The 11,999-nt window shown below is 37.9% G+C and overlaps 1 protein-coding gene across 2 annotated transcripts; it reads left to right on the forward strand.

Moving 5' to 3' along the window:
- Positions 1-2,003: 2,003 nt before the first annotated feature.
- Positions 2,004-9,039, forward strand: LOC121859547 (DNA polymerase lambda-like). 2 transcript variants are annotated; one of them, XR_006087674.1, is made up of 9 exons: positions 2,004-2,936; positions 3,612-3,794; positions 4,367-4,546; positions 5,611-5,739; positions 6,230-6,398; positions 7,005-7,096; positions 7,697-7,777; positions 7,935-8,010; positions 8,385-8,449. XR_006087674.1 is itself a non-coding variant. In XM_042356442.1 (9 exons), the coding sequence occupies exons 1-9, from the start codon at positions 2,112-2,114 to the stop codon at positions 8,490-8,492; spliced, it is 1,848 nt and encodes a 615-aa protein (XP_042212376.1). In that variant the 5' UTR covers positions 2,006-2,111; the 3' UTR covers positions 8,493-9,039. The 2 variants fall into 2 exon arrangements, 1 of the variants encoding a protein (XP_042212376.1); XM_042356442.1 differs by having other exon boundaries at positions 2,006-2,936; positions 7,692-7,777; positions 8,385-9,039.
- The last annotated feature ends 2,960 nt before the right edge of the window (positions 9,040-11,999 follow it).

Here is an 11,999-nt window from a genome sequence, read left to right on the forward strand (position 1 = left end):
AAATCAAGTTTACCAATTTTTTGTGACTTTCTGACACCAAATACTAGTCGAGAAGTGATTGGCAGTCCGATTTATTCATCTACGACCATCATTTGTCTTCATTGCGGCTACATTTGGGTAATTCCTCGCTCCCTCGGTACATGCACGCGATCTATTAACTCGATTAAAGTAAGTTTTCCAATTTTTTGTGACTTTCTGACACCAAATACTAGTTGAGAAGTGATTGGCAGTCCGATTTATTCATCTAGGACCATTATTTGACTTCATTCCGGCTATATTTGGCTACATTTGGGTAACTAGTAGGACCCGATGCTACTTCGTAAACAAAACCGTAGTGTCTCTTCACCCCAGGCTGGGATGCATTCGCTGTGGCGCAAATTCCATTTCGAATCCACAAAATATATTTATGTTTTCCTCTTCGGGGCTTACAAAAATACATATCCATATCAAAATTATTATAAATCACAAGATAGTTGTCTCTGGAGTTCCTTGTACCACAGTTGTACACTCCTCCAAACAAATGTTTGCGGATAATGCCAAGTTATTTCGGGAAATAAAGAACCAAACAGACTGTGAAGAACTGCAGAAGGCTCTCTGTGAGCTCCAAGAAATGGCTGCTGAGATTCAATGTTACGAAGAGGATGCACCTGGGACTTAGGTGACCGGACAAAACCACAACGGACAAAACCCGTCTCATATATAAAATATAAAATAAAACACTTATGTTTAGGTTAGTGTTGACAAATGACAACCTGGTTGGGGTTTCCGTAGGGTTTTGTCAAGGAGCCGGTGGTAAGGAGGCGTATCATATGTCCCAACAGGATGAAGAAACTACACTATTTGAGACAATGTGAGAAGGACCTAGGTGTGAAATAATAAATATAGCAATACAGCGCTGAGAGATTGTGTACAACAGCATAATTATTCACAGTATTCTTCGTTTCCGTATTTGTTTCACCCTATCAGTGGAAGGAGTGAAGATCCACCACAGTTTACACACTTCTTATGTTGAGTTGTTGAGACATTTGTAATAGAGTGGATTCCTCCCCTACAGTAGTATGTAGTTATAATAAGCAGACTCATTTACTTTTAATTTTATTCTCTTCGCCACTAATCGACTCGTTAGTTTAATGTTACCGAATTCGACTCATAATTTAATATTACGGTATTACCTTTCATTAGTCTTATTGAAAAGAAATCAACCACCACTAATAATCAACCAGGTTTTTAAAGGAAATAATCAAATCATGTATATAATATTACATAATAGTTTAATTACTTTTTATGTTTTGTCAATGTTGCAGCAAAATAATAATGTGTTTGATCACCATGACAGCAACTGACGTGGTGAAGGCGGCCGAGGCTCACAGTGCACCCAATGTTGTTCATGTGTGAGACCTTACCACAAAGTGAAGACAAATAACGTCGACAGTCAGTACACCGTGAACAATATTAGTGAAGTACAAGGTGACCTCGGGAGTACATGACCCTGAGTCTGGCTGTACTATGTGAATTGTGTGACGGCACGACTCTCATTCCCTCCCTCACTACATCCTACGGGTATAGAGGTAACTGCTTGACTCACCCATAGCCCTGGAAGTGAAACGTTGGTCCAGTAATAGTGGTTCATGGCCAAGCTTGAAGTGACAGCCAATGTGTGGTATGCTGTTTTATTTGCTCTTATGAAAATCTAAGACATTAATCCAAGTTGCATTTGATATTTGAGATGAAAAAATTAACTACATCTTTACCTGTAACTATATGTTATTGTAACCTTAACAAATGGAGAACAAACTGATGCTCGCCCCACAAGGGGTCACAGCTCAAGATTGAAGAAGCCGCAGGTCCAGAAAACTGTGAGGGCAAACTTTTTCGGAGTGAGAGTTGTGAACTCTTGGAACAATCTACCAGAGAGTGTTGTGACAACACCGAGTGTGAGCTCTTTCAAGACCAGACTTGACCAACACTGGAGCGGGTTCAGGTACATTCAGGAGCCGGTGCATGCCCAGCACTTGCCAACAGTGCGTAACGGAGACGTGACCGATCGCCCAAGCGGCTAAAGAGCCGATCAGTGGTGAAGAGGATAAAAGTAAAAAAAAATAAGTTAAAGTATGAAACGAAAGCTCAATCAGTCACTGATGTCAAAGAAGAAAGGTAAAGTTATTCCCGGTGATGACACGACCAGCGGCGGTCCTGGTCATGACTTTCTCTCAGGAGTAACTTGTCACATTCATCCAGCAAACTTTGGTAGAAAACGACTGAACATTTTTCAAAGTCAAGTACAAAATTATGGAGGTAATATGATTCAAACACTGCCATTGTCTTCTGAGACCATTTCATATATTATATTTGAAGAATCAGTAGATGTTGTAAAGCTGAAGCAGTTTTTTAACCCGTCCGCGTATTGTAACACGCGTTTTGTTCGGTGTACTTGGCTGGTGGAGTGTGTGAAGAAGAAAACGAAAGTTGACAGCAAAGATCATGAAATTATATCGGTTGTGGATCCAACTGATAAACATAAGAACAAAGAATACAGTGTTAGTGAGGGTGAAGCAAAGCAGCCATCACCTGAGCACCACCACCCAAGCAACAAGGATGGACTCTTGGTGACTCAGTTAGGGGAACAGGAAAACCCCATCACCAAAATTCATACAACAGACATTTCAACAAAGGAATTCTCACCAGATAATTTTTCTCCACATTCTGCAAGTGTCAAGGAAATAGAGAATAATATTATTGTCCCATGTGACTCTCAGCTGACTCAACAATGTTTTAATGAGGAACAGAAGACACTCTTACACTCAGGGGAAGTGAAGACCGAGGAAGAAAATAGAATAATTAACAGGTTAGAGGCGCTAAATGAAATCCAAACAGAACATGATGCATCCCAAGAAACTGTTGTATCTTTGGTAAAACCATTTCCAAAGGCTCTAAAGGTAATTAACATGTTTATCCATATACTTTTACCAGATCACATTATGATTCCCCCTGACAGATTATTTCGCGTGAAGATTAACCACCCTAATGCTAACCTAACCAAACAACCTAACCTCCCCCAGGTAGCATAAGAGTGGTTAATTGTGAGGTGAAATAGACTGAGGGTGGAGCTTCAGGCATAATCCATTTTCCCTGATATAGTTTTTTTCTTCATATTATTTAACCAACCTTTCATGTGATCTCTATGGTAATCAGTATGGCAGCGTGTACACATTTTGCCGAGACACTGTACCCTACAAGTGTCCAGTGACTTAGACAGTATTACACATGGTCAGGCGGTAACACCACCTTGAATGGCCATTGCCTGTAGCTACTGTAATCTAGGAGACCTATACCTGTACCTCTGGTGGCTTCTCTATGCCCTTCAAACACCAACTTACCACAAAAACCTGTACAGTATGTCGTCATATTGCCTCACTGGTTACCATTGTTAGTATACCTTGCACAGTCTATATAGCTATATTTTCTATATATAATATGTTGAGTCAATATAAATTTGTATGATGATTATATTGAATAAATATGTATCTATCTGTCTGTCTGTTTGTGTGTAAAACCATCTATCTACCTATCTATTTATTTATGTATCTTCTAATATAAACTTCGAATTTCAGGACAAATTTGCCTGTGCTCGACCATCAAGCAGTAAGGTGAGAGATATGAACCATCACATCACGGCCGAGCTAGACAAGTTGGCAGCAGCGTACAAGAGCAAGAAGGACACATGGAGAGCACTTGGGTACCAGAAGGCCATATCTGCCATCCGTCACCACCCCAGGGAGATAACGTCAAGAGAAGTATATAATGAAAGAGAGATTATCTACTACTATCCTGTACTGTTTGTTTGTACGCTTTTGTCTTTTATTTGTTTACAATCTTGGTTTAGGTTTACTAAGTTTGTTGATAATACAGCAATAAAAGCAGTGAAACCTCTTTTTGACGGACTATATGGAGAAGAAAGTGTTATATCAAGGGTTCATTAGATATGAAACCTCCATCTAATTAGATATGAAACCTCCATCTAATGAACTACCTGTATATTGATAAAAGTTCATTGTTGAGGGTCTGTTAGATGCCCCCCCTCTTCTCCCATGTCATATAGTGTACAAGCTTTTTGGTTTTGTTTTTGGTTGATGCAGCTAAGACAGTGTTAAACCAACATATTGTAGTGAAGGTGCAGGCAGAGTGTTTAGTGGTGGGTGTTGTGTTGCAGGTCACATGCATCTGCCAACCCATTATAAAAATACAACTTCAGAACTCGATCATTTTTTCAGGAATCACCGTAATGATTATTGGTTTAGGGATTTCTGTACTCAGATTTATTGTTTCAGGAAGCATTGTGGTGCAGTGAAATATTTATATGTTTCAGGAAGCTCTCAGTATCCCCGGGGTGGGAGAGCGTCTAGCTGACAAGGTGGCTGAGATTGTCGAGAGTGGGAAGCTGAGGAAAGTGTCGGAGGTGTGCGAGGGGGAAGAAGCCAACACCTTAAAGCTCTTCACCGGTGTGTGGGGAGCTGGACCCACCACAGCCCAGAGTTGGTACACACAGGTCAGTTGCTATTTCACTATATCCTTACTATTGGTTTACATTCCAAGACATTTGTTCTGTTCATGCTCACTAGAGGACAGTGCTGTACGATAGAGAGTCATCCTCTTATTTAGGTTATAATCTACGACTGAAAATGAATCCATCTTATGAGAACTGATAAGAGTGTTACTGGTCCAGGCAGGATGATGGTTGCACAACACTCAGAGTACACCTATGCAGCACAACTTGTCCATCATGCTGTCCTACAGTGGCTTCACTCTACTCTATACAGTAGTCTTTGTGTTTTGTCACACACATCACGAGGTCTTTTGCTGGTGGGATTTGTTAGGACGTAGACTGCATGTGTGATGTGATAGATTGCATCTCTGAGGGGTTCGTATAAATGCAAAATCACCCATAAGCAAATACTGTACATGAAATATTGTTCTGGAAAAATATCATAAAAAGTTTCAGATGCCACCAAACCATCCATTACTGTAGTTAATATCCCCAGTGAACCTTATGATGTCCTTCATTTACCATCATATGTACCATAATCTGCTTATTTAAACATGAAAAGGCTATACAGTATAGTATTTATCAACAGATTGTTCAATTATTAGTTATGTAAAGTCTGTTTCTATAGTGGGGACTGACTTTCATCAGTGTGTATTAGTGCTGCACTGCTTTCTCACATCTGTGCCAGGTTGGGATTGAAGCCAGGACACAGTCGTCAGCGATAAGCATATTCCTGCTGTACCACTGTGTATAAATACATGTATAAACGATTTAACGCGAATAAAATATTGATCAATTATTTCTACCTGTGTGAAAAAGTGAATATTACTTGCTTAACACCTCCCAAGGCCACAGTGGAAATGAACCTCTTGTTACATACTTTTCTGAGGGAGGAACACAACTGTGTTTTCCTTCCTAATTAAACCTTCATCTTTGTGTAATACTATACCTTGGATTGGTTTGATTTTACCTGTGCCTATTTTTTTTCATTAACGTTCTTGTAGTAGGTATAGTACGATGGACATACTGCACTGTATTAATAAACTGACAAATACTTTATTAAACAGGGGTTCAGGACTCTACAAGACTTACAACTTAAGGCCACACTTACCCGCCACCAGCAGATTGGCCTCAAACACTATGATGACATCAACACTCGTATACCTCGAGAGGAAGTGGCTGAAATTGAAGACTACGTAAGTGTTGTTACCTGAGGCCTGGCTGAGATGACTTGTGTAATTCCTGACAAGACCGTTGGGCGGAAATCCCGGGGCAGATCACCATCAGGAAGCATGTTGAAGTCATCTGATTCACTTTGTGTCAATAATTACTCATACTTTAACCGTCTTACAATGATTACAAAACATATTGTTGTTGTATTGTTCTCTGTGACATCTTGGTGAACCAGTGTGTGTGGCAAGACTGTGTGCTTGGTAATTAACTTGGTAACCTTATAATTGATATTTTTGTTGTAATGAATGGAAATAGATGTTTCATTTATACTGTAGAGGACCATCTAGTCATCAAGGAGAACTGCCATCAGCTATTGACGGCCAATCTTGTTGCTCTTAATGCAGTATTGTAGTTAGTATTCTTTGTTTTTTATCTATACTGTATATAGTGTAGTACTGTACTGTTAGTAATGGTGCACAGAAAATATCTCTTATCCTTTACTTGTGGCTGTAGGTTCGGTACGCTGCTCTAAGCCTCAAGAAAGGTCTGATTGTTATGGTGTGTGGGTCATATCGTCGTGGCAAACTCAACTGTGGAGACGTAGATGTTCTTATCACACACCCAGACGGGCACTCACACCAACACCTATTTAAGCCTCTTCTCAGCTGCCTCAAAGAAACAGGTAAACTGCACCAAGAAGTTAATAATAAGTAAGACATTTCATCATCTATTGATTGTTTATTGTAGTATAATTTATATTAAGTGCACCTAGATATATGTAGTACTGTACCTGTTGAAATATTGTTGTTTTATAGCCCGGGTTTATCATTTGTTTACATCCCTGGGGTCAAAGTCTGTGTCCCCTGAGGATAGGTACCAGATCACCTGAAGGTTAGATGCCCAGGACTAGACTGCTTCCCTACCCAGTCATCTTAATTTATCTTCCAATGTACAGTATTAATATATACAGTTCAATAGTGACAATGACCATTGGCTAACCACTGGCTGAGAGTGATGCTCAGAAAGCAAATTTTCCCCCTATTGTACTGTACAGGGTCTTGTGACATAACCTGTTATACTAAGGTATTATGTTAGTACTTTGTCTTGTATAAAGTGTTTCATGATGTAGCTTCACACAAAGTACTGTACTGTATGTGTTATTAGTAATTCACTTGAACACAGCTCATGCAAACTGTGCACTTACTGTACTGAAAATTGGTTTTCTTTTATTGTCTTTGGTCATAAGATTCACTTCTTCAGTAATTAGTAATATTGATTTATATTTCAGGGTTTATAACTGATGACCTTGTAACTCAGGAAGACAATGGAAACCAACTAAAGTATCTTGGTGTGTGCAGGTTACCGGGGGAAGGTCGAAAGGTAATTATTTCAAGGCTTTCTGTGGAAGTTTGGTTTTGTTGTCAGATGAGAGTAAACAAAGTATTTAAAGTGCTATTTATATACTCATTCTTTTTTCAATTTTCCTTAACTTCTCATTGATTCAGAAGCCTCAGGATGTTTTTGCATCAATCTTCACACAGTTTTAGAGGCTGATAATAAGACAACATTAAATAAGTTTTGGATTAGCTAAAAATGTAGGAAACTGGGAGACAGACACTGGAGGGGGGAGTAAAGGCAACCTGTGGTGTAATGGTCAGCATGCTCGCCTTGCAAACGAATGGACCCGGGTAGGCTGAAACTTTGGGCAAGTTTCTTTATGCCATTTGCCTGTCTACCCAGCAGTAATTGGGAACTTGGATGTTAATCGATTTGCGGATCGTATTCCGGGGTAATGGTTAGCGAGTTGTTCGGTCTTCTCAGACTATTCCTTGACACTGGGTCATGCAGCTCGTTAACTTAGGTTGTTGTGTTGGCGACAGTTTTTACACCTTAAACAAATTAATGCCATCCTCATTACACGAGGGGCAATCATTATTAAAGTATTGGGCAATAATATTTGTTTTTTCTTCACCAGCACAGACGTCTGGATGTTATCATAGTGCCATATGCAGAGTTTGCTCCAGCCACCATGTACTTCACAGGATCTGCACATTTTAATAGGTTGGGTTTTTTATTAACTTACGTATATTGAGTTTACATTATGTTCACTCCAGTGTTATTTTAATTCTGTTTATGCAGGTGGCCGGTAATTTAATATATCATTCTTATGTATAGCATTTTGTTGTAACATTATGTCAGGAAAGAAATGGTTTTACAGGTCAATGAGGCTTCTGGCAATCAAGATGGGGATGAGTCTCTCTGAACATGGCCTTCGTGCAGGGATCGTGAGACAGGTATGGCTACCAGAAATATTATACAATGAAACTTCCAGTACTGTAATAATGAGTTATGCTGTAAAATGGGATAACAGAAGATTGTCAACACAACAGAGAGCGAACTGTGAGAGGCTTTAACTCTGTACTGTGTGAAGGTCTACTTGATCCCAAACATTGTAACATGTGACTTAAGGAGGACAGAAATTGAATAAGATTCACTTTGTATTCCTATTAACCATCAAACAGCAGCCATCACCAGTGGATATTTCTGATTCCTTGCAGCCCATTTTCCCACATGTGAGGACACAATAGGGAATACAGTACTGTACTTAGCTGCCTGTTAAGGGGTAGAAGTTTTATATGTATACTGTAGTATTTTAATTGTATCTTAGGGTCGGGAGAAGCTGACTGATGGACATCTCCTGGAGACTCCCACTGAACAATCCATCTTTGAGCATCTTGGACTTGAGTATCGGCCGCCCCACGAAAGAGATCATTAACTAACTTCGTAAACTTCAACAGCTCAAGATATGTAGTATTAAACAGTACTATGTGCATTAACTATCTACAGTACTTAAATACCATTTGTTAAATAACTCCAACAATGCTGTAAAACTTATTACAGCATGCTATATATTAAGTCCAGATATATTTTAATGGTCAACGTTTGGTTTTGCTTTATTAGTTTGTCGTATGACGGCAATAATATAAATGTCGGGCGACAATAATATAAATATTAAAATCTGAAATAAATTCAGTGCACTTGACACTTGTAAATGTGATGTGAAAGTTACATATTTAATACACCAAAAGTTTTAGCTCATCATGATAAGTTTTAGATGATAGTTTGAGCTCTTGATAAGCATACTAGTCATGTCTGTATTACACCAGTGACCAATACTGTAGTCATCTTCTTAACCAATGACCTGATGTTTTATCAAGGAAGGTGAATTATTTATTTTTTAGAATTATTTAACATACAACTTTTTACTTATTTTTTTGCGGGGATTAGCCCACCTGGGCACAGGTCACTAACCCACATCAGGGCCGGGGCGAAAATGTAATATTATTATTCCATAATGTACTGTATATACTCTCATGAATTATATATTTAATTAGACCGGTGCCGGACCATGGAAATTCACCCTTTTCCTGGATAGATAGTGACTTGGGCTAACACTTGGAAGCCCTAGCACCACTTTCACTGCTTTGTTGTACAGTAGGTTCTCAAATTTTGAGTTTTTAATTCAACGTTTTTTTTTATTTGGACACAAAAAAATCCACACTACACAATTTAAAATTTCGACCGGTTTGAGCGGCCCGCCAATGTCCACAAATCGTGTAAACAGTGTCATTTCTCTTATGTACAAAAGACTCATTATTGTTAATTACTGAATGTCTTTTTGATTGAATTAATTTTTGTGTGCAAAATGAACAATACAATTCATTAATAATACGTAGAATATTAAAACACGCGGAGACGAGACGGCATTGTTTTCGTTGTTTACAAAACCAGCGACTGACCTGTTCTACATATAAAACTGAAGAAAATAAGACCCTGGTTGTAGCTGTAGTAAAATTAATATGGTTGTTATAAGTAATGTTATTAATGGAACAATAAAAGTAGCTAACCATTAATGGTAAAGAAAAAAGTGAGACTGAGCGTATGTAAGTGAGCACGTGAAAACATATCGTCATCACTCTACATAAGAATATGAATGCAAAACTTATTTACTGTTCATATATATATTTTAATTCATGTTTCTGAATTTAAAACAAATTCTACCCACCAGTGGTGGTAAAGTTGAAAACATAAGGACAGCCAATGTTGTTGTGTGTGTTTTTACTCAGATGACGAAGTTGCAAAGTCGTCAAGTTCAACTCTAGCTGAAGCTGTAGAACATAAAAACTTTTCCTGTGTGTTTTTATTTAACTATCGGTTATTTTCGTTGGTTTATTAGGTTGTTGCTTTATTAGAGGTAGTAATTCACCAAAAAAGTAGGGTAAATAAGGCAAAATTTAGCCAAACATCAAAAGTACCAGATTCAAATTAATTTTCTCCATGGGCAAACTAAAATCGTTCTGGACCACAGAATGCCGGACTAGAGGTACAACCTGTAGCTAGTCTTTTGTTAATCAACAGTACCAGTTCTTCTCAATAATTCACTAGCAGTCGAAACACTAGTCAAACACTTGAAAAACAAAAATACTGTACACGAATACCCAAGTTATTGTAAGGGATACGTTCCTGAAAGTCATTGCGAATATTGAAACTGCAAATATCCGGGAAATTTTCCCCATAAAAATTAATGTAAATAGGGAGGATGCATTCCCAGTGCAACTTCTCACCAAATATATTTTGATCCACACCCTCTCCAACAAGCACATGTGGATTGGACAGAGAAATGGCTTCATGAATGTGTTGTGACAAGTGATATTTTGTGAGTTGATATATTTGGCACTTTAACCTGGAGCACCTCATATAATTGTGCATGTTTAATTATTATAACTTTTCAGGTGTATTTGCAATCTTTTGACTTTTCTAACTGCTGGCATCACAAGCTCATATAACAGCATCTGCTGGCAAGTATACATTTGATTTTGTGCATTTTTGTTTTCAGTATTGTACGTGTAGTGGGGTTTGTGTACCATTCATGTCTCGCTCAATTGTACAATACAGTATATTTTTTTAACAAAACATTTAGATAAACTATTAAAGATTATTTGGGTAAAATAAAATTGAAGTTCCAACTTAATTAGAATTCATTTCATTGACAAAAGAATGAAGTAGCCCATCATTATATATGTCAAAATATTTAAAGGATCTATTATTTGAACATCTTGTAGATAATTTATTAAATATTATACCAAATTTCTAAGTGCATGTTGTGAATAAGCTCGCCATAAATACTGTATATTTGCTCGCAACCTCAAAAATATCTTAATTTTTAAAGTACAGGTATATATTTATTTAACTACTTAATTTTCTTTATATATAAAACAGTATGAGTAACAGATTCTCTCTCCAGTATGATGAATAACTTGTTACCAAAATTGTCACAGTTACTTGGAGTACACTTGACTAACTGTAAACTGGGTCCTCTTAAGCTATGCTTTGCCAAGTATGTAACAATATCTTTGGGCCTGGGGGGCGAAAGTGTAATAATAATGAACCATAAAGACTTACAAAAAAAAAAAAAATGAAACAATATATGTATGTTGTGTTGTCAATAGTAAGAGAAACAATTGAGACCCCTGCAATTGTGTGTAAATGAGGCAGAAAGTCAGATCAGCAACCTGGGACTCGGTCACAATTTTTGTGATGCCATATGGCATCAGGATCTACCATAGATAGCACAGTATGCTTCCAATATCTTCCCCAGGCAGTAGAACATCCGTTTGGTAGCTGCCTATTACCACTACCTACTAAAATATAGTTAAGTTTATTGGATTTTCTGTAGTGAAATCCAATATGTTCTTTCTTCATTTATTATAAAGGTTTCCATGTACACTTCCAAAAAAAGATTTATCACCATAGCTATGAGTGTTACATAGGGACAGAGGCTATCTTATAGTAGCTCTGCTAAACAAGCCCAATTGATGCGAGACAGTGATCTCGAGTCGGGACCCTCAAGGGAGAACGGAAATATATCCTATGTCCTCCCTCAAGGGAAGACAAAAGCAATGATGTGTCTAAATAACATCTTACTCTCGTGAGTAGCATCAAACTATTGCCCACAGTAAGTGTCCAAGGAGACAGTCACTTATTCCTTAGCTCAGCACTAAGTAACGCGACTCCTGTGGGCACATCTTATCACGTGCTCTGAACATGAGCCTCATAGCTAGATCTAAGTTACAGGGGGTGATAGTTATAAGAGTAATGTAATTAACCCGCATTTATTTAAATGCTTCTGCCTATAAGACAGGGACTAATACACTTTCAGATAACCTATTCAGGATTATTATCCTTTAATCTGACAAGTTAATATTGGTAATTTTTATACTTT

Source organism: Homarus americanus, unplaced genomic scaffold (assembly GCF_018991925.1).
Source record: "Homarus americanus isolate GMGI-L3 unplaced genomic scaffold, GMGI_Hamer_2.0 scaffold7626, whole genome shotgun sequence".
Taxonomy (NCBI): Eukaryota; Metazoa; Arthropoda; class Malacostraca; order Decapoda; family Nephropidae; genus Homarus; species Homarus americanus.

Coding starts and splice junctions, on each gene's coding strand:
- LOC121859547 (XM_042356442.1), top strand. CDS start 2,112: ATGAAACGAAAGCTCAATCAGTCACTGATGTCAAAGAAGAAAGGTAAA. Junction 3,795..4,366: donor GGGAGATAACGTCAAGAGAA/GTATATAATGAA, acceptor TATATGTTTCAG/GAAGCTCTCAGTATCCCCGG. Junction 7,097..7,691: donor TACCGGGGGAAGGTCGAAAG/GTAATTATTTCA, acceptor TTTCTTCACCAG/CACAGACGTCTGGATGTTAT.